At 44.6% G+C, this 27,978-nt stretch overlaps 1 protein-coding gene across 3 annotated transcripts; it reads right to left on the reverse strand.

Annotated features, from left to right (window-relative positions):
- Nucleotides 1–27,978, reverse strand: loxl2b (lysyl oxidase-like 2b). 3 transcript variants are annotated; one of them, XM_062451525.1, is made up of 14 exons: nt 27,713–27,978; nt 25,590–25,980; nt 24,778–24,953; nt 16,331–16,542; nt 13,678–13,894; nt 12,317–12,500; nt 10,600–10,751; nt 9,422–9,589; nt 7,192–7,357; nt 6,621–6,861; nt 2,467–2,582; nt 1,829–1,965; nt 1,539–1,650; nt 1–1,438 (listed from the first exon to the last, which is right to left on the reverse strand). In XM_062451525.1, the coding sequence occupies exons 2-14, from the start codon at nt 25,936–25,938 to the stop codon at nt 1,368–1,370; spliced, it is 2,301 nt and encodes a 766-aa protein (XP_062307509.1). In that variant the 5' UTR covers nt 25,939–25,980; nt 27,713–27,978; the 3' UTR covers nt 1–1,367. The 3 variants fall into 3 exon arrangements, with proteins under 3 accessions (XP_062307509.1, XP_062307508.1, XP_062307512.1); XM_062451524.1 differs by having other exon boundaries at nt 27,794–27,977; XM_062451528.1 differs by lacking the exon at nt 1–1,438 and having other exon boundaries at nt 1,515–1,650; nt 27,794–27,977.

Consider the following 27,978-nt stretch of genomic DNA (forward strand, 5'->3'; position numbering starts at 1 on the left):
TGGTTTGCTTCATAACTCAGACCTTTATTATAGTTAACAAGAAGCACATCTTTTGTTTTACACTCCATTCAAGTATACTGCTAGAATATGTAACATTTGCCGTTCAGCTGTCAAAATGTAACCGGGCCCTCATAAAACAGAGGGGGCAGTTATGTAGCACCAATTAAAAAAAACAATGAAATAAACTCACACACATGAAAGTAAAAACTAAAGAGAACAAAGTTCTATCAAAATCCCTGACTTTCACAACAATAAGTTACTAATAAGATGTTTGCTGGAAAATAAGAAATGATTTGGGAATGAAAGTAGTCCAGAGGAAAAAAGAATAGCTTTATTTCTTTCACAATAAGGCAGTGAGGCAACTTTAAAAGAATTTCTACCTTTACCTTACTCGTTGTGGTGAGGAGTGCACTGCGTGGAGAAGTAACCCTAACTCTTCTTCAGAGTTCTTAGTGTCAGTCACAGTCTTGAATGAACATGAAAGTGAACTATTCAGGCACGTCGGTCTAATTTGGTCACAGATACCAGCACAGGAGAAAACACCATAAAATAACTTAAGGAAAATGTGTCAACCACAATGAAGAGTCGGACTTAAAATCTAAAAAGAATAATTAATGATGGTGTGATCCCCACATTTGTTTCCCTCACCAGTACGTTGTCACTAGAATGTTGTGATTTTCTATGGTTAAAAGAAAAAAAAGAGGAAATAATCATACACAAAAAATGTATTTGAGAGCACTTCAGAACTATAATTGCATTAATCAGCTATTAGTTGCTGCATCCTTAAGCATCTTGAATAAGCTATTAATAGGGTCATTATAATAAGAGTTCCCAAATATGTATCTGTCCTAACAATTCTGCAAAGTTATCAAAACTCAGTACAATGATCTTAGAAATGTGGTTCTGAATAGTGCACCAGGATTCCCTTTGATGACTGTACTTTAAGGATACACTGAATGTATCCTTAAAGACAGTGGGGAACCACAAGAGACATTTCATCACTAATGCACAAACGGTCTCCAAGTAGCGGGGGAGGGAAAGAAAGAGAGAGAACAAGTTTGACCTCTCTCTTGATCTCACCTTGAGATCTGAAGCTACGAAGCTGTTTTAGTACTGGAGTCGACCGCACGTGGGAGACTCGAGTGACAGAGGTGATGGCTGGGAGAGGTGAGAACTGCTTCTCCTCTGGACATTTTCAATAGGCGCTGCTGCAGTCTTGGTGGAAGATGAAAGGGTTCACCCAGGCTTGCTTGCAGGGGCAGACACTGAGGGGTGTCTTAGTGGTTGGGGGTGCGTTTGGCTTGGATCTCTCAGAGGTGCTGCTGATGGCTGGCGGTTCATCTGATCTCGGTGGTCTTCAAGGTCATTTACCGGTGGACCACCTGGTTGTTTAGGAGGCCGGGGAACGTGTCCTCCGTCTCTGTGCTTAATGATCCACCTGGACAGGGGGAGAGGAGAGGAATAAGCCACAAAACGCAGGCCCCGTGAAGCCATAGATGGCACACACCAGCATACCGTCTTCCGGCATCATGACCTACCGTTGTGGCAACTGTACATCCATACACGATGGCCGTCGTATCGACATCTGCATTTCATGACGTTGTTGGTGTAGTCCGACTCCGCCACCTCATAGTTGGGGTTGATAACCACCTGTAAGGGACAGCAAAATATTTAGGGTCCTAACCAAACTCTCCTACACTAAGATAAACACACATCGGAACTTCAGCATCCTTGGAGCCCATCTGGATCCCCAAGGAACACAGCAGGACAAAAAGTGAAGAACTACAAATGTAGAAAAGACAGAGGTTAGGGAAACCAGGGAGGTGACCTGGAAGATGTAGTCCCCAGGCTTGATGTCTGTGATGTCGACCCACTGGCAGTCGATGTCATGTCTGTAGGTATCCCAGCATCCCACCGTGATCCCTTGCTCTCCGAAGTTGGCACACTCATATCGCTTCTCGATACCTGGTTATAACCCAGAGTGAAGCCGTTTGATCAACTGATGACTGATTGTGGAAAAAAACGATTAAAATGCTTGATACCACGTCATACATATTCAGTTATGTTTGAAGACAAAGTAAAGCGCTCTATTTAGTTCAAGCTATAATACACACTTAGAGGTACAATAGGTAAGATTTGTCAGTAGAAAATAAGTTTTTTTCCCCCCCATATAAACATGTTGTGTAAGATAATGAGCTTACATAACACGTAATAGTTTAGCTGATAGTTTAGCAAGACAGGCAGCTCAGTGCCAGTTGAACGTCAATTCAATTCAGCAATCATGTTCCTGCCCATCGCCTTCGGCGAGGCAGCACTTTCTCTGTGACTTATTTTGTGGAAAAAGTCAGTCAAACTTGAGCTGGAGGAAAGCACGGAACTTCATATGAGAAGCGGGGGTGGTGTATGTGATATTTAAATACATGTTATGTTACCTATTATAGCTTTGTAAATACAAGTTATTCTCACCCTCGTCGCACTCCGAGTCCTCCAGACAGAAACTGGCTTTGTGCCCCTCTGCCACTTTTGTGCCGTTGAGACTGAGCAGATCATAGTGAGTAAACACCTCCATGCTGTGGTAATGTCTGAAGAGAGAGGAGAGACAGAGAGAGAGAAAAGAAAGAGAGGGAGAGACATTGAGACACACAGGGAGAGAGAGAGAGAGACATTGAGACACACAGAGAGAGAGGAGAGGAGAGAGAGAGAGAGAGAGAGAGAGAGAGAGAGAGAGAGAGAGAGAGAGAGAGAGAGAGAGAGAGAGAGAGAGAGAGAGAGAGAGAGAGAGAGAGAGAGAGAGAGAGAGAGAGAGAGAGAGAGAGAGAGAGAGAGAGAGAGAGAGAGAAAATAGACATTACAGCACATCTCCCAAAATAGTATATGTTCAGCCCTTCAAGGTGCAGTGCAAACCCACAGGTCTCCTGGAGATGGGTCTGATTGAGGGCTGGGCTAAATGCTGCCAGTTTGATGTGTGTAAAGCGGCTGAGTGTGCAAAGCTGCCAGCACAGCTCCATTCGTCCAATGGTGCAACCACAAAAATCTAGGCCTTCTCGTAGCTCCAGTCTCCATGGTCAATTACAAGGCAGAGAACGTATGGAATGGAAAATTGCAGTGAAGAGGGATTCTTCTTGAGAGTTCAGAAAGTTGCTTCTTTCTGCTGACTCCAAGACAAAAGCCCTTTCCCTTCAGGGAAGAGCCATGAGTGAACCTATTATAACTACGAACTAGAGAGGGTACAATTTCTGGGGAAATTGTAGGGTGTGCTTGCTTGCGTCGTTTGCACAGGGGTCCGTTTTTGAATGACATTTTTTTTGCTGCTCATTTACAACTGAAAATACGAGTGAAGTGTAGAATGAAATAGATGTCTTCTCATTTCCCCTGCAAGAGGCAGCCTCATCGTTGAATCAAAACGAATAAATTTGGCAGACCGGTGTAAAAATTGACCTAATCTCTATGACTTAAACGTCATTTTAAGTTTTTCCCTTCTCGTGATATTTTCAGGCATTTAGCCTACTCATTGCATTCATTCATTAATAAAGAACCCCCTTTGAAGATTATTCTACAACGTTACCCGGCAGTAGAAGATGGAATCGAGATTCAAACAGTACCATCTGCTAACTGAAAATATGCCCCCCAAAACGTAAATAAGCTTGACATTTATTTAGTGGAAAATCGCTCATTCATAAAAAGCTCACTGGTAGCGATCATTGTCAGTAACAACGCAAAATGCGATATAGCCCTGTGTGGAGAAGCTGCCCCGGTAAATTGTACTACTACAGTACAGTACTAGACTACTGCTTTGTTTGTCTTGGTAGCGATTGCGTTGGTTGAATTGGATTTAACGTTCCGTTGTATGGTTTAAGCTGAAATTAATTATTTTCATGAACAGATTGACAAAGTTTAGGCTGTGGCAATGAAGTTCAGGTTAGTAGTTAGATAGACTTTTGATTTAAGTAAGGGGAGTGCCGAACATGTTCTGTCGCCGTTTGACTTCCTACAGCTGTGTAGATGTTTTTGTAGTGTCTCGCGTAGGCTACAGCGTTGCAGTGAGCAACACTGGTTTGAAACCACAGGTAATGATAATTTCACCCACAAATCGTTTACTTGTAATGTAATGTCATAATGAATCCTACAACGAAAATGTATTTGTGAGGAATGTTTATTTTAACGATTGAAAACAGATGCATCATAGACCAATGTAGTATGTGTTGCCCGGCCAACAGAGGCTAATGTCATGATGCTAATACTTCAGTGACATAGTAGACTACTGTTTCCGAAAGTAGATGTATTTCCTTAATAAAATCAGCTTATATTGTACATTACACGTCACAATTGTGTGTCATATCACAAAGTAAAATTAGTAAATAGTTATCACCCTGGCCTCTTTGCTTGTGGCGTTTCTGCAGCTCCCTTGCAGTAAAGCAGTTAGCTTAGCTATCTCCCAGAAGTTAACGAGCTGCTAAACTAATGTTCTGCTAGAGGTAGTCACGCGAGTTTTCGGTGACGTTAGTGACGTAAGTAGCGTCATTGACTGTGGCTAGCAAGTTAGCCACCGTTAGCTTCACTTTTCGCCACAAAAACGTAATTTCCACTTAAACCATGCAACGGAACGTAAATCCCAATAGAAGCAACTCAATCGCTACCAAGACGAAACTTTTGACACCTAGGTTGTCTATGTAGGCCAAATATTGACTGAGTTTTAGGGGGGCAAAAATAAATAATAATAATAATAATATATATGTGAGAGAACAAAGGTTGTGCTCTCGCCGAAGGCTTGAGCACACCCAATAATATATATGTGATTGTGCCCTTGCCGAAGGCAAAGCACACCCAACTAGAGAGGGTACAATTTCTGGGGAAATTGAAGGGTGTGCTTGCTTGCGTCGGTTGCACAGGGGTCCGTTTTTGAATGACATTTTTACAACTGATTTCTGTATATTTTATATGAAAATGCATACTTATTATTTATAAAGATTAAATAGATTTAAAAGCATTTTTTTTTTGCTGCTCATTTACAACTGAAAATACGAGTGAAGTGTAGAATGAAATAGATGTCTTCTCATTTCCCCTGCAAGAGCCTCATAGTTGAATCAAAACGAATAAATTTGGCAGACCGGTGTAAAAATTGACCTAATCTCTATGACTTAAACGTCATTTTAAGTTTTTCCCTTCTTGTGATATTTTCAGGCATGTAGCCTACTCATTGCATTCATTCATTAATAAAGAACCCCTTTGAAGATTATTCTACGACATTACCCGGCAGTAGAAGATGGAATCGCGATTCAAAGAGTACCATCTGCTAACTGAAAATATGCCCCCCAAAACGTAAATAAGCTTTTAATCGCTCATTCATAAAAAGCTCACTGGTAGCGATCATTGTCAGCAACAACGCAAAATGCGATATAGCCCTGTGTGGAGAAGCTGCCCCGGTAAATTGTACTACTACGGTACAGTACTAGACTACTGCTGTGTTCGTCTTGGTAGCGATTGCGTTGGTTGAATTGGATTTAACGTTCCGTTGTACGGTTTAGGCTGAAATTAATTATTTTCATGAACAGATTGACAACGTTTAGGCTGTGGCAATGAAGTTCAGGTTAGTAGTTAGATAGACTTTTGATTTAAGTAAGGGGAGTGCCGAACATGTTCTGTCGCCGTTTGACTTCCTAAACAGCTGTGTACTGTAGATGTTTTTGTAGTGTGTCTCGCGTAAGCTACAGCGTTGCAGTGAGCTACACTGGTTTGAAACCACAGGTAATGGTAATTTCACCAACAAATCGTTTACTAATGTCAGAATAAATCCTACAACGAAAATGTATTTGTGAGGAATGTTTATTTTAACGATTTAAAACAGATACATCATAGACCACTGTAGTATGTGTTGCCCGGGCAACACAGGCTAATGTCATGATGCTAATACTTCAGTGAAATAGTAGACTACTGTTTCCGAAAGTAGATGTACTTCCTTAATAATATAAGATTATACTGTACATTACACATCACAATTGTGTGTCATATCACAAAGTAAAATGAGTAAATAGTTATCACCCTAGCCTCTTTGCTTGTGGCGTTTCTGCAGCTGCCTTGCAGTAAAGCTATAGTTAGCCTAGCTATCCCCCAAGTTAACAGATGCGAAACGAATGTTCTGCCAAAGGTAGTCACGCGTGTTTTCGTGACGTTAGTGACGTAGTGACGTTAGTAACGTCAGTGACTGTGGCTAGCAAATTAGCCACCGTTAGCTTCACTTTTCGCCACAAAAACTTAACTTGAGCCTAAACCATGCAACGGAACTTAAATTCCAATAGAAGCAACTCAATCGCTACCAAGACGAAACTTTTGACACCTACGTTGTCTATGTAGGCCAAATATTGACTGAGTTTTAGGGGGGCAAAAAGAAATAAAAAAAATAATAATAATATATATGTGAGAGAACAAAGGTTGTGCTCTCGCCGAAGGCTTGAGCACACCCAATTATAGCAGTTATGTAACTACGGAATAACATTGAACATTGATATCCAGTGTCACAAGTTGAAACGCTCAGAGAAGAGGTTCATGGAAACAAGCCAACTGTCGTGCCTCTCCTTCCAAGCACCTCGAAAACAGTTCACACCCCAGGATTCGGCGCTCACCTGTGGCAATCGTGCCACACCCAAGAGTGGCGGCCAGCCTTGGGTCTGAAGTCGGACTGGCCGTTGTTGTGGATCTGCGAGGAGAAGCGGAGGAGTCGGCGGTAGGAGTTGGCTGGCACCTCGGTGGAGGTGCCGGCCAGGCAGTTCTCCTCGTAGGCACACTGCAGCATGAACATGGGCCGGTCCTCCATGTAGGTAGTCTGCTCCACCACCTGGGGGTTCAGCACCAAGTCTGGGGCAGCTGGGGGATGGGAGGGGGGGACGGGAGGGGCGCAGGAGGGGGGCAAGGCTGTTATGGATACCGTGTCGCCAAGAAATGAAAGGAGAGAGGAGAGGAAGGAGGAGAGGGGAAGGGGAGAGGGGAAAGGGGAGAAGGGAGGGGGAGAGGGGAGAGAGGAGAGAGGAGGGGGAGAGAGGAGGGGGAGGGGAGAGAGGAGGGGGAGAGGGAGAGAGGAGGGGGAGAGGGGAGGGGAGAGAGGAGGGGGAGAGAGGAGGGGGAGAGGGGAGGGGGAGAGAGGAGGGGGAGAGGGGAGGGGGAGAGAGGAGGGGGAGAGGGGAGGGTGGGTCTTACTCTCAGAGCAGGAGACCCCGGCAGCGTTGCGGCCCCCTCCTCTGGGGCAGGTCAGGTGTGCTCCGTGGTGCAGACAGTGGGACAGGGACATCTCCGTACCAGAGCAGCGCACCCCCGTCATCACCACAGCATCAGCGCTCACCTCCCCTGACCAGTACCAAGTCTCCTGGGGAGACACAAAACAAACACACACACACAGTTATACCTCCCGTGTTTCTTTCTAGGACAGCTTCCGTTTTATTGTAAGAAGATTAGTGAAAGGACAGTGTTGATGTGCCAGACTGTCGCAGAGGAGAAAGCCAGACAGTTCACTGCACTGAACACAAGAGAGCGCACCCTGCTCATTAACACTATAATTTACCAAACCTACCAAAACCTAAAACAACTTTTTTTAAATGTAATATCTATTACATAACCTTTGCGTCTAAAACTATCCATCAGGAACATCACATCTGTAGTGTTTACTTTCTGTTTCCACTCAAGTCACAAGAATATGTATACCGGAAATACGAAAATGATCACAAAGAAACTTTATACTAAATATTTGGTTTTGAGTCTTCTAATATTTTGCTATCCAGGACAGACAGCAGTTTACTGTCACAGGGAGATGGTGAACTAGACAGCCTACAATAACACTAAATCCCTACATTACAATTTCCACTCTTAAATCTCCCTTCTGCAAGTACGTCATTCCATTCCACAGTTTACAGACATTTTCCAAAGTCGTCAATGTGACCCCCCCCCCCCCACATCACTATTCCTGTTATCAAACAGCCCTTTAAACTCCCCTTAAAACTACAAATCCCTACTCCGTTTCTTGAAGAGGGTCTGTTCTGCTTAATGCCTCCCAGGTGTTGCTGTTTAGAAAGGGCCTGTAACTACCGGGGGGCGGGGGCAACACCCCTGGCAACCACACATACAGACACATACAGTATTTCATACCTCAAGTAGGTAATATTAGGGAAACTGCTGGTTTAGTTCTGTAAAAATACAAGAGTGATGTAAAAGACAAGGTTGGGGAAAGAAACCTGAGAGGTTTCTACTCTGAATGGGTTTGAACAAAAAAAGTTACACCAAGTTGTGTGTAAGAACAGAAGCTTCTTTTTCTGAAATAGGCCAATTACTTCAACCCACACAAAAAGCTTCCATCCAATCTGACATCACTCCCCAAAGTTCATAGATCTCCTGTAGGAGAGTGTGATGTTGGCAGTAAGTCAAAATAAACATCAGAAAAACACATCATCTTTGAGGCACCTTCAATCAACACTAAAGCACTGACAGAGTTGCTTTGAACCAAAGCTCTGTCAGAATGGCACTGAATCAATGCAGACAGCTAACACAGTCACTCTCTCACTGAGCCTGAATCCCTGAGGTGTTTGTTCCAATACCCAATCACCACTTCCAGTTTCACTGTATTCCCCACTCTGTACTTTGTATACACTCATAGAAACGTAAGCAATGTCACAGCGGTACAAATTGCTCTCGTCCACGCCATATCTGCGCCCCAATCTTACCTCCATTCTTTTCACAGCTGAGACTTCCCATAACGCTACTAAACTCAGGTAGAAGGTTGCAACAAGCTTAAATGAAGCTACACCCAATAGGCTACATATGAAGTATACTTCAGTATTCAAAAGATCCACCCTTCGACAGCTGGGCAGAGATGAATGATGTGTTGGAATTGCACTTCACCCTCGAAGGGAGAGAAGAGACATGAGGAAGAAGAGAGAGGCGAGGAAGAAGAGAGAGGCGAGGAAGAAGAGAGAGGCGAGGAAGAAGAGAGAGGCGAGGAAGAAGAGAGGCGAGGAAAAAGAGAGAGGCGAGGAAGAAGAGAGAGGCGAGGAAGAAGAGAGAGGCGAGGAAGAAGCCACGAAGACAGCAGTTGTCCCTTTAATCCTCGTCGTGTGAAGGTGAAGATAGCCCTGCTTGGATCGAAAACATGAACGACCCATGGACGTAAAATATGTACTGTATACACGGGCAAAACATGAACCGAGGATGGTCTTCTCTTTTTTTGGGGGGGGTCCAGAGATCACACTGCTTTTAATGTTTGATTCTTAAAGAAGAGGGGTAGAGGGGAGAGAGGAGGAAGAAACTGGAAGAGGAAAGAAGAGGGCAGTGGGATGCCATCTTCCCCTGAAGGGTGTTAGGGAATGGGCAAGCAGATGTACAGTGAGCCCTGCAACGTCTGAACCCCTCCCTCCCTCCCCACGGTCCGAGCCCCCCTCACCTGGAAGGCGTTACTGGCGAAGCCCAGGCCCAACTGGCGACACACCACCATGGCCTCCATGGTGCCCCAGCCCTCGCTGCAGACCGTGCCCCACACCAGGGAGCCGTTCCTCTCCACCAGCACCTCCACACGCCCCTCGAACGGGTTCCTCCCACCGCCCAGACGCAGCTGCAGGGAAGAGGGACAGACGTGTTCGGACTGGTCTTCTGGAGACACCGTTCGAGTGTGAATGGGAGACTGCAACTGGAATACTGGCTGATTCAAAGATGAAGGTTGAAGAGGAAGTATAATTGCACATTATTTCTACAAGGAAAGCCTGTTAAGGGCAGAGAGAGTGACCGTATGCTTGAGAAGGTGGAGAATGAGGTGAAGGTTTAGAAGGTAGAAGGTGGAGGAGACGGAGAAGGAGGTGAAGGGAGAATGTGGTGCAGGAGATGAAGGCAGAGCATGAGAAGGAGAACGCGAAGACGGAGAAGTTGGAGGAGGTAGAGGCCGAGAAGGAGGAGGTGGAGGAGGTAGAGGCGGAGAAGGAGGAGGTGGAGGAGGTAGAGGCGGAGAAGGAGGAGGTGGAGGAGGTAGAGGCGGAGAAGAAGGAGGTGGAGGAGGTAGAGGCGGAGAAGAAGGAGGTGGTAGAGGTGGAGAAGGAGGAGGTGGAGGAGGTAGAGGCTGAGAAGGAGGAGGTGGACGAGGTAGAGGCGGAGAAGGTAGAGGCGGAGAAAGAGGAGGAGGAGGAGGTAGAGGTGGAGAAGGAAGATGTGGAGGAGGTAGAGGCGGAGGAGGAGGTAGAGGTGGAGAAGGAGGAGGTGGAGAAGGAGTGCACGGTGGAAAGGGCGGGTGGAAAAGGAGAAGGAGGCGAATGACAAGGTGGAGAAGGAGAAGAGGAAGGTGAAGGAGGTGGAGGAGGGAAAGGAGGCGTAGGTGAAGGTGGAGACGGAGGAGGAGGAGGCAGAGTCGGAGGAGAATGTGGAGAAAGGCGGAGGAGGAGAAGGTGGAGGAGGAGACAAAGTGTTGTGTAGAAGGACGAGAAAGTGGAAGAGGAAGGAGAGGCGTCGGCAGAGAAGAAGGAGATGGTGGAGAAGGTAGGGAGAGTGGAGAAAGAGCTGAAGTTGGAGTAGGAGTAGAAGGTAAAGGAGGAGGAGAAAGAGTGGGGCAAAGGGGAGAAGGTGTGAGGTCCTCACCCTCTCCTGGAAGCCCATGGCGGGGACATTACACCTGACTGCTGCGTCCTCTTCATGACTGCAGCCCAGAGACTCCTTGTTGAAGAAACACTCAGTGATGGACTTCTCAAAGCCCGAGCACAACACCTCGTTCATATGAACCGGGCCCATCCCTGAAGAACACACAAACAGACACACAGACAGCAACACACACACATGGATACACATGCACACAAATACACACACAGTCACCCACACACACATATATACACACACAGTCACACAGACCCACACACAGACAAGATGCATGAATACTGGAACTTCATAGTAGTAAAGTCACAGAATCTTTTGAATCCGTAACATTTATGGAATTTTCTTTGAGGGCTGAATCAGCCAAAGCTGTAAATATTCAAGATGGATAACAATGCATGCCAAGATGTGTCTGTTCCGTTTCAGCCCTGGATGAAGTCCTAATGCTTTATGGTTGTACTTCTCATCTCTCCGTGAGACGAGCACTTCTCTTCCCGGAACACAAAGTTACAGGGAGAGATCTCCGATTGACAGTAAATCAGGTCATAATGTTTTCTTCCCCAAAACGATGCTCCAGACTTCCTGCTCCATGCCTCTCCAATGTTCAAAGTGCCATGAGTGTGGAAAGTGCTTATTTTTCTCTCCAGCATAGAGCCATAAGTAAGTTGTTACAGTTCAAACTGTTGTAAGTGTACGTTACAGGGAGCACCATTTTACAAGGCACCTCTTCCTTCAGAATGTCTCAGCAGAAGGGAGTTCTGTCGAACCCTCCAGTTATTTCCGCAGGGGGATCCATCACTGTTAACTTGCTTTAAAAACCTCCCTGACAACCCCTTAATAACCTGCAGGTAAGGTCCGGGAGGAAGGTCCTCCGCAAGGCTGTAAATCTTGTAGGAATGGAGGCTGTCACTGGGAGAACTGCTCAATAAAAAACATCCTCACAGGCTAAAACAAGCTTCGCAGAACATTAGTTATCCATTAGTTTTCCCTTCATTTCAGTGCATTACCAGTCATGTTTTTCTACCAGTTCAGAGCCGAGGAGCATTTGAGCTATGAATTGACTCTGGACATAGTTTGAGTCTTTGTGACTCAAATGCTATGACAGGGGAGAGCCGAGGCTAAGTTGACATGGTCCATCTGAATGTCCTAATATCTATGGCCAGCAGTTTGTTGAGTTCATGCTGTCCAGGACAGAGTTAGTGGGCTGAGAAGACAAGGGAGATAGTATTACCTCCTAGGAGACCTCTGAGGGATTTACCTCCAGCCACATTTGGTGAGCAGATGTACTGCACATCCAAACAATATGCTTTTGTCATGCCATGTTTCTTTCTCCTTCAATTTGTTTAAAAAAAATCTTTTCAATTGTACAAATGTACAAACATAATATTCATCCACATATTTAATATCCCTTCAATAAGAGAAATGCTTGCGTTGCTACTCTGGATGGTGTACGTCCTTTGATTACTCTTCACTTACAAGACGGAACCATTTTTCCTTCCCTACAGAGCTTGTAATGAAGCAGTTACTGAAGTGCCTAAGGCCTTTGGGACTGTCTATGTCACGACATTGCCTGCCTCGCACTGCTGAGGAATTTCGAACACTACTTGACACGTAGGTCTCAAACCGCAGTCTGCCGCCTTCAGCCCTGTGAGTCGAATAGACAACCTAGCAAACTGTCATATCACCGAGTCGGGGACGGGTGTCCTACCTTGCCCCAGCCGGCCACCAGACAGGGCCTCCTTGGCAGTCCCAAAGCCCAGCTCCCTACACACCACCGTGGCAGAGAGCAGGCTCCAGTTGTCGTCACAGATTGTGCCCCACTCGCCGTTCTTCAGCACCTCCACCCGGCCCTCCCCCACAATGGCCCCGCCACGGAGACGCACCAAAGGTTGCTGCAGGGACGAAGGAGAGAGATGCAGACGGATATAGAATACGAAACAGGGAGGATGCCTTTATGGTCCATTAGATCCAATCCTATGTATCCTGTGTTTAGCAGCCACCGTTTTTTATCCAAGGCAACGTACAGAGGGGGGAATTAAACTCGCAAACTCTGCATAGTCAGATGCTCTACCACAGAGCTATACATGAGCTATACATGAGCTGTAACAGCTGTATGTTTGATTCCAGTGAGACAAGGATCTGCTGGTTTAATATTACATACCAGCTTTCCATTTCCTGCCCACAGGCCTAGCAGAAGACGGGGAGTGAGGTTCCAGACTAGGTGGCTCCATACTCACTTGGCAGTTAACTGCTACTCACCATAAAGGTTTGGGCAAATAGGAAGGGTTTCATTTTACAAGTGGGCACATTATCAAAATAACTTCCATGACTAATTACAGACAGATTATGCAGACTGGATTGCTTGCAGTACAAGTGGTGCTTTATGGACAACACAACAGAATCCCAACACGAACCTGGACGAGAGTATTAGGGTGCCCACACTATGCTGGCACCACAGTGAAAGTTGCTTCCATTTACCAATGCAATGTTTTAGACTTCATAATTATAGGAAGAAGTCAGATTTTCCCCTTAGGGAAGTATGTTCTCATCAAACTGTCATAAATAGTGTTCTACTCGTGAAGGCATGAGGCACGTTTGGAGAGAATTTGTGATGTGGACGCCACCCTGGGTGACTAAAGCCCCGTCCTGACGCTGCACTGTGGAACGTGACGAGGATCAGGCCGCAGCACGGCCAGTTTCTACAGGATGAGATCATCGACATGACCGTCCGCAATCGTTCCCACAAGCTGTTTCCACTGGGCTGCCATCCACTCTCCCTCCCCCCAGTCCTCCGGCAGTGAATCATACAACAACAAACACGCACTGCATCCATCTACATCTGGGCTGACAAAACTGCTGGGGACTGAACGCTAGTGGTACTTCAATTACATTTATTCCTAAAACATCTCTCATGCATCTCAACGCTATATAAAAGCTTTGGAGTCTTCAATGTGTTCCCCAGATGTCCTCTAAAGTCTTCTAAGTCTTCGGGACCCCGTGCAACCCGCCTCGGAACTCCTTCTCAAGACAGGCTTAGGGAAGACGGCTCTGCGTTGCCACGGTTCCTACCTCCTGTCTGAAAGCCTTCCTGAAGCCTGTCATGGGGGTTGGGGCGAAGGCTCTGCCCGGGACACAGCTCACCACCACAGGCATGCTTCCTCCACACGTGCCGTTGGGCTTCTTCAGCTGAGCGTGGCCCAGCTTGCAACTAGACAGGTGGGCCTCGTTCCCCGTGCAGTTCACCGAGAAGTCCCAGTAGTTGGGCTTCCTCCTGCGAGCGAACATCCTGTGAACAACACACAAAATCAGAGGCGGATAATGCTGCTAGCTACAGCTGTTTGTGGTGAAGGTTCGTTGCATGGTACAGTATACGATACAGGGGATTCTGAACATATTCAAAGGCACAAATATAAGGTACACTGTGATATGCCAAAAGTTACAGCAGTTTTAATGCTGTAAAACTGCATTAACTGTAGCCAAGCCTCATTTAACGTCCATCTAACCAATTCAGTCTGTTTCTCGAAAACAACATTGCTGGCCACTTGAGGATACTGATGCCAACAATATGTCAACATTTTTACATTTGGGAGCCTGTAGCTCTGCTGATTGTTTTCTTTCTTTTTTCATTCAAACAGATACTGCACTATTTACTTTCACAACAAACTGGTACCCAGTGTCAACGATGAGTCAACTACTTTTAATGTACAGTATATCCCAAATATATAATGAGACTTGAGATGAGAATTTCAGAATACAAAGCAAGCTGGCATGAGGTAAGGTCAGGTAAGGTCAGTAAGGTAGCATGTTACAAATGTGTTCTCGCATGTGCTTTCTTCAGGTCCACATGAGATAATTGCCGTCTTTCAGTCCCTGCAGGGGTGTTAATCTCTTCCTCTCCACTTTAATAACAACACTCTCTGTTCTCTGATGATCCTCATGCGAAGAACAGCATGTTCTGTCTTTATAGCTGTAAGGAATACCAGACAGGGTTGGGTCCAAGCGCAGATTTAATTAGAACAGTCGGACAGGCAATGATCGGTACACGGGTAGACAGGGCAATACAGGTGATCCAAAATGGAGAATATGAAAACTATAGCCAAGGTTAGGAACAGGACACAGATTTTAACAAGGCTCGGCCTGAACTAGAAACAAGATAAAGACTTTGCACCGGACAATACACAAACAGACACTTAAATACTAAAACCCTAAACGAGACACAGGTGCAGCCGATTGTCCTAATATTCTGGGGACACCGAGCGGCAGCCAATTACCAGCTGCAGAAGGCTCTGGCGTTACAATAGCCCATGTCTGATGTGTGTATGAAAGCAAATGAGCCAGAAACGGGCAACCCTTTGCTTTTCATTTGGGACCAGGTTTAAGAATGTTGCTAACTGGATGTTATACAGTGGAAGCTATTGCAGTAGGATGAGTGGAGGTTTGACAGAGAGAGAGATGAAAAGTAGAATCTTCACATTTGCAAACGTGCTGGTCTTATGTAAGCTACACCAAGCACGGAACAGCCCCTTCTGAATCAAACACGTTGCACCCTGAAATCACATAGACACCTGACTGACATGACTGTATACAGATTCAGGGTCTGACCTGAGTTTAAATTGCAGGGCACACAGAAGCCTCAGAGCAGAGAGGAAGCCAGAAGCCTCAGTACAGAAGAGCCGTGCCAAAGTCCAAAACCAGCCTTATAAAACAGAGACTGCACGCTTTACGGGGTTTCAAGTGAGTGCAGGCAGACACGTAGCTGGAAACTTAGGAGACTGACTCTTCTGTGGTTACCCGAGCAGAGGAAACCGACAGTCAACTCAAGGTTCATTTCAACTCTGGAGGAACTGCAAAGGGGTATGCGGTGATTAATTAACCGCTGGCTGGCTAATTCAGCACAGGTTTCCACATGTAAATAAGATTGAGATCCCCTCCGCAGCTGGTATGCCATTACGACTACTGTGAGGAATGTGAATCGATCTTGGATATTATATACAACGGAAGCTGCTTGAAGAAGGGGGCTGCTTGAATCTTAAGAGAGTGTACTAACATAAAGCTGGCAGTGCAAAAGAGTTTTACTGTTCCATACACTGCTGTAAATTCCAACCAAAAAAAGCAGTGGCCACGGGTAAAGATCTATGTTATCCTCAGATAAAAGATCAAATCCAAATGATCAAAGCCCTGGTGGACTGAATATAACATCTGGACTGTACTCATCGTGGATATGTAACCAGCCACTTGGTTTCAATTTCATACAAATTTGGAAGTTGACAACCTTAAGTACGTTCAAGAGTCAAGGAGGCTTCATGTATCTAAATATCCCAGAGAATAGATCTGGGCTGAAATATGGTATGGGCTTGTCTATCTCACCCCGGGAAGAGTAACATACTAGGCGTGATGAATTGCTCTCTTTTCCTCAAGGCTTACTCCATGGCTTGATGTGACCCAATGTGAAATATATACACACATATAATTCGACGAGACTCTACCAGAGTTACTACCACGAACACATTGGAGGTTCTTTCCAAGATTCTTTGCAACTGTGGAACCTCCAATAAAGGAAAAGTTTAATTTCATAAGGCAAGCATAATACTGCAATTGAGAACTATCGGAGAAAAGCATTTCAACGTAAATGTACATGAGTGAGAAGAAGAAGAAGAAAAAAACCCTCCCTTACGTGTTTGCAGTTTCATATTAGGACCATTTCCTTCCCTCCTATACTCACTTGTAGACTCTGGCATTGTACTTCTTCTCCCCAGGGAATCCAAACATGCCACAGATGACTCTGCTGTTGAGCTGGGTCCAGTCGGCATCGCAGATCTGCTTCCATTTCCCCCCGTCCTTCACCTCCACGTAGCCCTCCGTCACCGGCACGCGCTTCCGGTAGGAGGACAGAATGGCGCGGATACGCACGTCCTCCACCTGGATGTTCAGACTCTGTCCAGAAACACGCACGTTCCTGTTAGACAGTTTGACTGTGGGCCAAGAGATTACACGGTCAAATCCCTCTTCAAATCGGTTTTGCGACTAATACTGTAAATATAAATACATGAACACATTCGGTTCGCCATGTTGAGCTGCACTAAGACATGGAGCCATGGTTATCGCCAAATAAATATGCACACATTTACCACCAACGGGCACTGTCTAAAGACAGGAATCTCTGTGTGTTTGTGTCACTATATGAAATGTCATGGTGGACAGTTATAAATTCATAACCTGATTCTTAATCTCAGCAAAAAATACCTACCCACGTTCACACGTTCCCCCCCCTCCCCACACACACACACACACACACACACACACACACACACACTACTGTCCCAAACCCCCTTTCACTCCAACCCTGAAGGAGATACTTAGTGTGCATTTGCTGGTAAAACTTCTTTTACAACCCATCACCTTTTTCATCCCAACGGCACAGCCTGTGCCACAACTGCCTGGTTGTTGACCAGCAAGCATCAAAGGGTGACCATGGCAACAAAGACAACATGTTTTACTGCAGTGGGTGTCCCATGGAAAAGTTCTGGTAGGAAGGAAAAAGTGCAAAGGTAACACTTTGGAAAAGTCCATAGGTGCTGTACTTCCTTTGTGGAGGGGAGAGAATCTGTGCAGATGTCTTAGGGTATATTTCCTGATCTTATCTCTTCTCCAAACCTGACCAAGCAAGATGAGATCAATACTATGTTGAAATACAACCTCTTTTGTTGGTCGGGGTCCATGAAGAGTTAGAAAACTTCTGCCGTGATTCTTCCGGGGATTTCAATAAAAAGCTTCTCTCTCGGTAGAATAACCCCTACATTCCTGTGCTATGTGACAGAGCCAACTATGACTGACTGGCTGTTGAACTGGAGGTGGAGGGGTGGGTGAGCTATGCTCAGCAGATGGACTGGGTAAGACGTGTAGTAAACAACTCTAGTCTAATGTTGGAAGTAAGAGCACAACGTCCGAGCCAATAAAAAAAATGTCCTAAAATGGCTAAAGGAACGGACAGATCACAGCAGAGCAACAAAAAGGAGTGTCCTTGACTATGATTCCCCATAGACAACCACAGAAACCAGTTGATCTGAGAAGGGATTCTGAATATTTCAGATAAAAAATGAGGTGGGTGTTCAAATGACAGGGCATGAAGATGAATGTGTATGTGTTGACTGATGGCAGACATACACTTAGAATCAAATCAGTCTCAAAAACTGTAAGGTGTGTCATGTTTGTCGAAATTGTTGAAAAACAATCATCCCCAGCAGATCTTTCTGAATACTTGCTTGAAGTAATAATACTTTACTGAATACTTGTTCCAACATCATAACAACTGGCCACAGCTGACAACATTGCCTTAAACCTCAATTAAACATTTCAGATGACAGTTACCCAATACTCACCACTGGATATAAAGATCAACTCCAGAATCTCCCATAACAAACCCACTAAATGCCTTAAAGTTTCAATTACAGTGATAATACATGTTTGTGTATGACTATATTTTCTTACAGGCAGACTGAGGACAAGACCAACAATACTACTGCCAAAAACCTTCAAGAGTGTTTATGAGTAGAGTTCAATGAATCTTTCCCCTCCACTTGCAGACGCCACACACCAAAATATTGACGATTTTTTCCCCATCATTTGTTTGTATGTGCGTCACGATAGCTAGAAGTTGTTTCACTGCTTGTCGCACTCCTGCCCTCCCTCTCAGCTACGGGTTCGTAACCCTCCAGCGTTTCTTTCCTGTTTGGCGTTTTCATCTCAGGAACACACAGGCCTTTTGAGGTCTGTCGGAATATGACGGTTGGAGCAGAAAACCCAAAACACGGAGAGATTTGTCTAACACATGTGGCTTGTTTGGTGGCCACCCTGGGGAGGGTGGGGGCGGGGGGGGAACGGCCTAAGTAGGTGGCGGAGGAGGAGGGGGGGCCTGGGGATGGGGGGGCCTGGGGAGGGGGCAGAGAGGGCAGTGGGAGGGACTGCGCAGGGGGTGGAGGCGGGGTGGCCTGACCAGGGAGACGGCGGAGAGACCCGGGGGGGAAGGGGGGGGCCTGGGGAGGGGGCGGAGCGGAGAGGGGGGGGGTCTCGGCTGCCCGGGAGGAAGGTAGCAGCAGACGGAAAAGTCATTAGTGGGATGATGATGCTTCTCTCTGGAAAGGTTGAGTGAGGGAGAAATCAAGCCCCCACTGTCTCGACTGAGACACTGAGGCCTCCCCGACAGGGCTCATTGGTACCGTGGTAAACCCATTGCTTCCTATGGAGGACACCGTGGAACAGCCCTGCAGTCATGGTTAATCAGCTGCGTAGCTACCGTCAGAATACGGTGCGCTTTACTCAAAACTGCAGACGATGAGATCATTTGCGTTGTGGTGAAAGCAGCCTTGAACCTCTCAGTCTTGAATTGGAGTGTGGTGCAGTGCTTTTGCAACTTCCGACTTCCATTCGAAATACCCAACAAAAGAGGACAGACTCCCAACTTAGTTTTCTTTGAACTCGTTTCGTTTATCTCGTCTAGAAGAGCTTCACCTATATCTTCTCCCTGATACTAGAACCATGAATGTAGTTATGGTGAACCATGGTGTATTCAATGTATTCTGACTCTTGGTGCACAGCAATGTTCACTGGGCTTATTAGAAGCAGATGAGGATTTTGTTTTCAATGTGTTAACTTGGACTCAAACAAGACTGAGTATCATTCTCAACAGTAGAGGGTAAAATGTATATTTGAACAAGATATCCCTGCCATGGCCTTAACCTGTCATTTTCTAGTGTCTTGTCATTATGATTCAGAGCTAACTAATTCATACAGACCTCAACAGAATCATTAAAGAAGATCCATCTAATTATTTCTTTGTTTTATCCCACAAGGTTTCACAACTGCTGTTTTATGCTGTGTAAAAAAACGGTCTCATAACAAACTAGAGGTTGTGTGTATGTGTGTGTGTGTTCACCTCTTAGACTGCAGTCCATAATCTCAGGCCAAGGGGTGAACTCAAATCTCATCCAGACCACAAGCCTATCATGTGTCTTAGCCTGGAAAACAAAGCCTGCAACATGGTTCCAATATAAAAATGGAACAGCATTCTGGGCAGAAATACTCCTGAAACCTGGGAAATGAGTGACAGAGAGGTTTTCCCACTGCAAATACGTTTTCTAACACATTGGTTTATGAGTAGTTACTTTGTTTTGTAAATTTGTTGGGAAATCTTTGTTCCCTGGTTACCACGCCTTGTGCTTCAAGAACACGTGTTCTGGTCCTGACCAGCCTCGTTTGGGTGCTGTTTATCCTGCAAGCCCACAACACAAATTGATGATTATCTCTTTCCTGAAATAGTGTTTATAGTGAGGCAGAGCATGACAAGAGTTCAGCATCACTGTGTTTGTTACTTGCCCTAGCTCCTTTAAAGACATAAAGACAACCGTAGTCGACAAATTCAAAACAGATGTCAACTACACAAGTTGCTACACTTGAGGTAGCTCAAAGCTAAATAATACAATCGTTTCTTGTACAGCTCTTCCATCTCAACAGCAAGCCATGTATGAGCAAGTCTGTGTGAGTTCAGTTGGGAAGGCTGTGCCCTGGGGAGTGAACTGCTGTTTCGCCTCACAATCTATCAGTTGTGTGAGAAGTTAATGAAATAGTTTGAGTCCAATTAAAAATACTGACCAAATGACATGGGCCCTAATGACTTTTCAAAGCGAAAACCAATCAGGTTGGTGTTGCCATGGCAAGTAGCACCAGCATGGCAACATAGTGGGTCTGACCCACCCAGGGTGGATGAAAAATGTATGTACAAATTCAACACCGGTAACCACGTTTGCTTCATTTATTTGATGGCTCAAATGTATGGTCATTTTTGTGTTTTGACCATTTGTTACAAGTGCTGGTAAAAAAGTCCACAAATCGGCAATCAACAAATTGCGCTGGGACGAAAAATATATATAATTTTATGTTGTTAGAATTACCACTTTATTTTATTCTAATCAAACAAAAGTTTGAGTTTTGAAGAAGTTTGTACAAATCTATAAAAAAAAAAATGTATTACTAAAATGCCAGGAATCTCTGTGTGGACACAACCCCCCCAGAAAAAGTATATTTGAGGCAGCGTAAAAGGAGCTTCTTTTATCAGGCAAGGCGGGCAATATAAGGTACGTATGATACATCATAACATCATCGGAAAGCTTACAATCCGCTCTGTCATGATCTGTAAAATGACCGTGACCCATATGCGGACCAAAACACCAGCACCTGTCACATTTGTGAACTACGTTAAAGATGAAACTGCCCCTACAGCGCAATACCCAAACAACATACTACTTAGGATGCCAGAGAAATATTTAGTATGTCCCATGGCCCTGACTATGTCCTATTCTGATGATCTGCTCAGTGAAATATGTATCACACTGACTGAACTATCATTCATTACAAGGTAACAACAGCAGAGCTATGGTTGCCATTCAACAGTATGCACGTCTCTGGTCAGCTCTGCCGTAAAGAATGTGGCACCAATAATCTTTTCAACAATATCGACATTTTGAACTAACTATTATGGGTGTATGAGCAAAAGGGTCAAGGTTCAAGACGCAATGTTATGATGTTGTGGATGTATAGGATTTGTAAAGGATAGGCACGCTCTACTTCAAAAATAAAGGCCATTTAGGGTGCGAGTGAAAAAGACTATTAACTTAAAGTAAAAAAACGCACTCTCAGGCTTGTCTCATTGCTTTTTTGTGACCAGTTTATTTAACAGACGCGTTTCGGCCTAAGTTTTTTACTTTAAGTGGAGGTATAGGGACCTACCAGGGTGGAGGTATAGGGACCTACCAGGGTGGTATACATAAGAGAAAGTGGAAGAGAGTGTACAGAGAGATAAGGGAGTGGGACAGACAGAGAGAGACCTACAATAGCTCACCTTTTACCTGTCAAGGCATGACATCTGTGAGAGAGATAATGGAGATATATCTGAGAAATGTCAGAGACGAACAAAGTTTCCTCTGAGGCCTGTAAGTTGTACAATGTGCCCTGGTTCCAAATAAAGCAGTGTTCTATCTTGTTTATCCATTCAAAATACTAATATAAATCCTCCTTCATGGCTAATATGGATTCTAATGTTAATTCCAGTATGGATTTTCCACAACCCAAATTCAACTTCAGCCCTAAGGGTGTTTCTTTTGATGAAATGTTGACAGGCATACATCTGAGAAAGTTATTCACGAAACTTCAAAGCATCAGAGCACATGAACGTGAATACAGATCTTGCATTGATGCACACGTGAGAAGGTTGACCTGTACGTGTTGCCAGAAACATTTCATGAACACTGAGGAATTTTCCATGTTGAGTTTGGTTTAAAGTGGAATGTAATGAATGTTCTTGACCACTAGTCAGACCTCTACAAAAAAATATAGAAATTCACTTTTGGGCTCTCTCTAGTTAGCCTGCCTTTACCAACAAGCTAAAAGGTTATAGGAGGACACGCTCACTCTCAGCCAATGACAGAATAGTAAAAATACATGAAAACGTATTGCCCAAGGCTCAGAAATGCCTTAAATAAGATATGACTGGAGACAGCTTGTTGTCTTTCTCTCCTGTTGACTGTCCAGCTGAGTGAGCTGGAAACCATACAAACCCATAAACTCCACCGACCACAAAGAAACAACTTGTTCAGTTCAAACACAAAGAAGCATTATGTTCCAGTTATATTCAACCTGTATTTAACCCTCATGTTACCAGTTGTATTTAACCCTCATATCACTCTCATAGCACTAATCCAATTTAGAGTAGAAATCTGGGAGGTGTGTACAAAACATGTCTTAAAAATACAATATCTCCATTTTAGTTGCCAAGAGGACAAAGACATTCCCATCCCAGAGGAATGTGTTCAAAATAGCCTCCGAAACCAAAGGTCGATGACACGTGAGTGTCAGTGTTCGAGTCGCACCTCTCTCTTAACTCACAGCTATAACATTTGGGTTGAGTGGCCAGGTATAGTTCTAAAGTCATCGCCACGTGTACGTACCAAACTGTGAAAGGGCAAGAGGGGCTCTAAAAATGGAGCAGATGTCGAATGACCTAATCCCCCACCCCTCATCGAGTACCCAGGTGCTGTCCTTGTTGTTGTCCTCCACAGAAACCACACCAGTCTGTCGTCATAGCCACCCCACCCCCCCACGCCCCCACGCCCCCACACACCCGCCAAGATCTGCCACGGTGACTAACCCCTGTACCACTTCCAGATGATAAAGCGGGGTCTGCAGTAGAGGGCTGCGAGTGTGCACGTGTGTGTGTGTGCACACGTGTCTGTCTGTGTTTTACAGTACTTCAGCGGAGCCCACATGTCCCCTGTTAGAAGATGGAAAAGTTGAGTTTTTCTTCGTAAGTGTCCCAGCTGGAGACATGAGAGAAGCTGCCTCCAGACGTCTAGACCTCTCCGGCTCTCTGGAGGACTGGAATCTCCACCTTTTGTCTTTTTTGAACCTCACTAGAGGAAGTGGGACGGAGGCATCATTTCCATTGCCATTGCACATAACTAGCTGCCATTTGGATACAAGACCCACACACTGAGTACTTTCTAAGGTATATTCTGAGAAAAATGGGTGAAGTTTTATTACACGTTCAGCTGGGCTAGGATATATTAACCAAAGTCACCCTGATCCAAGGAGTCAAAAGCCGTCAACCTCTTATCAGCTTTTAACTTTGCCGTGACATGTTTTGAGAGGCCTTTGGAAAACGTACTATTTCATCTGAGCAAAACCTCTCCTAGAAAGCCCTGTTCAACAGCTCCCTCACAGCACTGGAATGTGGACATGAGGTCTGCAGAGAGCAGTAAGATAACATGCTGCCTGTGGTGACTGCTACCCCCAGGCTGATTGGATGGCCCACTATGTGGTGCTCACTGAAGCCTTCAAGAACCCAGTGAGGGAATTGAGTTATGAGTGTGACGCCTCACAGCTCCCAGTTAGCCTCACTCTCACTGGCAGACTTCAACTGCAGGCTATTTGGACATTTTGTGTGGTTGGACACACAAGTGGTTCAGCACACAGTGCCTGGAGGGGTACACTGGCAGTCTTTAAACAGCTGCTTCTAATACAAAAATATGTTTCTATTAGAATCTCTAATGAAGATAAGAAACGGTGGTATAATTATGAGCAGTGTTGGGGGAAGTTACTCAAAAAAGTAATATATTATTACTCATTATTGTTCAGTAAGAGTAGTGTGATTAAGTTACATATTACTTTCTGTACAGAGTAATATCATTACTTATTATATTAATTGTACTCAGTGTGGGAATTAGGGGGGGTGTGACCCCCCTAATTAAGACTTGGACCCGCCCAAAAGAGGTCAAAACAACAGGTCGGGGGGGTCGATACATTTATATATCGTTCTTACCTGTAATCGTAAATATTACTTTACGCCCTGGAGAAGAAGTTGACCCCCCGATTGTCATTGTATAATTTGCACTCTGCTTTTACTATTACTTTTAGTAGCGAGTTGTGGAAACGGGTCGCCATCTTTCTTATGGTTTAAAGTGGATTTTTCGCTAGCTTCCAGCTTAGTTTCTCTTTCGAGAAGTTTGAAGTGCTGTTTTTGGCAGTAGATCATACACAGTTTGCATTTCACTTGAAAGTGTTTTCCAATATCTTCAATGAAAGCGAAATAGTGTTAATATTTCCATGCCGAAAACGTAACATGTTCTGCGGCCATGATTGCTGTTGTGTTTGCCTGCAGCGTGAATCAAAGGCAAACATTAGGCTACTGGAAGGGTCGTTTAGGCAACAATCTGTATTTATAAGGCTATTTAAGTCCTTTGTTGAATTCATGCAGTAACTTGGACAAGTAACGCAAGTTACTTAAATAAGTAACTGTAATAATATTACTCAATGTCAAAAAGTAACGCGTTATATTACGTTGTTACTCAGTTAAGTAATAATATTATGTAACGCGTTATATTACATAACGCGTTACCCCCAACACTGATTATGAGACTACAAGAATGATTGTTATGGAATGTCAATATGCCTGCTTAACGCATAAAAGAGACCGCTGGGTTTATCTGGTGAGGTGTTCACAATAAAGACCTAAATGCTTCGGCTGTCTTCAAAGTCAAGATGTCAATTGACAATCACAACTAACAGAAATCCCAACTTAAAAGCAAGGGTGTACCGTTAAAAGAGGGGAATCAAGTTTACCTCCACATTGTTAGTCAAGGTGTTGATGAACTTAAATCCCGGAATCCTTTTGTCACTGCAGACCACGCCCACATCCTCTGTGTGCTTGCAGTCGGATACTCCTATCCCATTGGATGAACAGAGTGCCAGGGTCTTCTCTTTCCCAGAGCAGTGGACATTGTCAAACCAAATGCGCCCTGGAACAAAGAGAAGTTCTCAGCACAATGTGGAAACATCTGAAACTCCACTTGGAGAAGTCCCCATCTGAGACATGCAGACAATCACAAGTCCTGGAAGACCGAGGACTCAGAGGATTAGCAGGTGGCACAATAAACCTTAACTACAACCTCACACACAACTAATCCTAACCACTACAACCCCATCCATAACCCCCAATTAACCCTCCCCACTAAAACCCCACCCCCAACTGACCCTTACCACTACCACCCTACCAACAATGACCGCTAACCACAACAACCCCAATCACTACTGACCCTGACCACAACAAACCCATGCCCAACTAACCATAACAACCCCACCCACAAGTGACCCTGACCACGACATCTCTACTGCATCTGAATACTCTACAACTACTTCTTCTGAACAACTTCTTGAGGGGAATGAGTCGGAGCTTAGAGAATTCATCTTAAACACCTTGTCAGTCATTGCAAAATTGCACCTGGGGAATATAAATCGTAACAATTTCCAGATCATAAATGATAATAAACTCCAAACATTTTAACGATTTTGAATTAGGCTGAGAGAACAAGTCAGCCAATTTACTATACGGCACATATATTATGAATTTTGATTTAATAGACAATCCATCTTACCCTCTCCTTTTCCATATTTGGAGGATGGGGACCAGGAAATGGCTTCCAAGTAACCCATCTCTCGACACACCACCTGGGCAGCGTGGATGGAGAAGTCGTCATCACAGACTGTGCCCCACTCGCCATCGTAAAACACCTCCACGCGTCCCTCGTTGTGCTTGCGTTTGTCCCCTGCCAGACGGAGCTGGATCCTGGGTGTGTCAGGGGGCAGCTCTGGGGCAGAGTACAGCTCCTGCTCCGGGTCTGGGTAGCCAAGCGGGTAGCCAAGGTGCTCATACTGGCCGAGGCAGGGAGCTAGCAGGCCAAGTAGGGCGGCTAGGCAGCAGGGTAGCGACCAGGAGGTTTGCATGATGGGGCAGCTTAGAGGACAGCTGGCAGTGGGTTGTATCTCCTGGAGAGCACACATCAGGAAGAGAGAAGTCTACTTATTAAAATTCCTCTGCTACTTGCAGGGTTACTTCTTCAGGGTTTTTATGGGAAGACCGTTTTTTTTGTAAGGTTTATGAAGTCCAAAACAAGTTAAACTCATTAGACAGCGTTTCTGCACAAATTGTCTTGAACAGACTATTTGTTTACTGGAATAACAAACTTATAAAGTTACACAAAACCCTGAATTCAAGGGGTCTTAAGCACACTTTAGTCATTTATGGGTACAATGTAATGACATTGATATCTCAGTCACCTCTGCTCCAACATATCCCTTAGAACCTTTCGAATGTTCAAGCTGCAATTCGACCATATCTCTGATCCTCACTACACTCTCAAGAAAAAGACAGAGTGGTGACCTAATGATTTCTATTATTTCATTTGACAATATGAACATAGTCTGCCGTGCGCTGAGCAGCTTCAATCAGATGGTATGTGTCCTTCTACGGTATAGCAGTACTTCTCTAGATTCACTGAAGCGTGTGTTAGTAGCCTGTTCTGGCTTTCATATCGGCCACATGAGAAAATTGAGTCGGGTGGAGAGGATGACTCTCCGTCTCCCCCGCATCTCCTCGCTCCTCATTGAGAACGTGGCAGCGGCCGTTGCACAAGTTACAAAACACGCGTTACAAAACCGAGAGCAAGAGCTGGGACTGAGTCCAGAGGCTTAGGACTTTCAAACACAGCATGAGGACCCAGTCAAACCTCACCACTGATTACATCTATAAACTGCAGAAGATGTGATAATCATGCATTGTACCAAGGTCAATAACGTGTCGAATAATCTAGCCAAATAGTGTCTGCTGGCTGGCATTTTAGACATGCTTGCACCCAGACTAGATTGAGAGGGCAGCTAGGCATGTGATCCCCACAGTAAGCTGTTGTTCAGTGTCACAGATGTTTTTCGTTTTCCTTGAGGTACAGAGACAAGTCAAAGATCACCCCACGACCTGGGAACTGCCTCCTAGCAACAGTCTATCAACAAAGTGATGTATCCAGGAAACTCTAACTACCTTTGGGTCTAAGCGAAAACCAATTTGGTCAGAGGAACTCACAGTTGAGATCTATTTTCCCCATGTTAACCATTTATGCAACCAAACAGATATAGACCAAGTTTAAGAATTATGTCAATCGTGCCTTTTGATAATGGTGATTTGTAAAACATTTGCATAGATTTTAGGGTTCAAGAATGGTTGCCAAGCGGGTCTTAACCATAATTTTAAATGACCCTTCCATCTTGAGGAACCATGGTGAAAGAGAATCCAGGATCAGTGGATCAGGTTCAAAGGTAAAAATGTCTGGTCAGATTGTTAAGACTTCTAACTAACTACCCTTTGAATCTGCTTGCATCTTCATCTTATTGATTAATAAAAAAATTACACAAAAATGTAATACACCACGTTAACTTAGGCCATGTAATAGGCTGTACCTTTGTAGTGGACCAGCAATATGGAGAGACAAAGACAATATTTCGTTTTATCTTACAGTCAATACATAGGTTTTTAAAAGTTAGCCTTATTCATAAAAACAGAGCCAACTCCACACTCCCTGAAACCGTACCATCAGGAATATCCCGAAATGATGTGACTTGTGTGGTTTTCTTAATAAAAGCCATAATCTCCATAATGCTGAGTCCATGTTTGGTCCCCTGAAGAAATACCACACCTTAAAACTTATTGAAAAGCATTTTTACTGACCTGAAGTAAGATGATACTATAACTTTCTTAGAACACAATTCTATTTTTTTTTATCGCAGTGATTCCCTTGTTTTAACTTGCCTTGATAAGTTTTCCCCTCTCCAAAATCGTCCTGAAATTCTGTCGATCCTAGTTTGAAAATGCACGATCTGACAATAGATGACGCTTGTAAAGTCGCTTTTCCACGAAAGTCCCCAAAGATAGTAGAGCGCCTGTTAAAGAGGCTCCTCGGTTTAACTTTCACTAACCCTCCAATTTCAATACCG

Source organism: Osmerus eperlanus, chromosome 25 (genome assembly GCF_963692335.1).
Source record: "Osmerus eperlanus chromosome 25, fOsmEpe2.1, whole genome shotgun sequence".
Lineage (NCBI taxonomy): Eukaryota > Metazoa > Chordata > Actinopteri > Osmeriformes > Osmeridae > Osmerus > Osmerus eperlanus.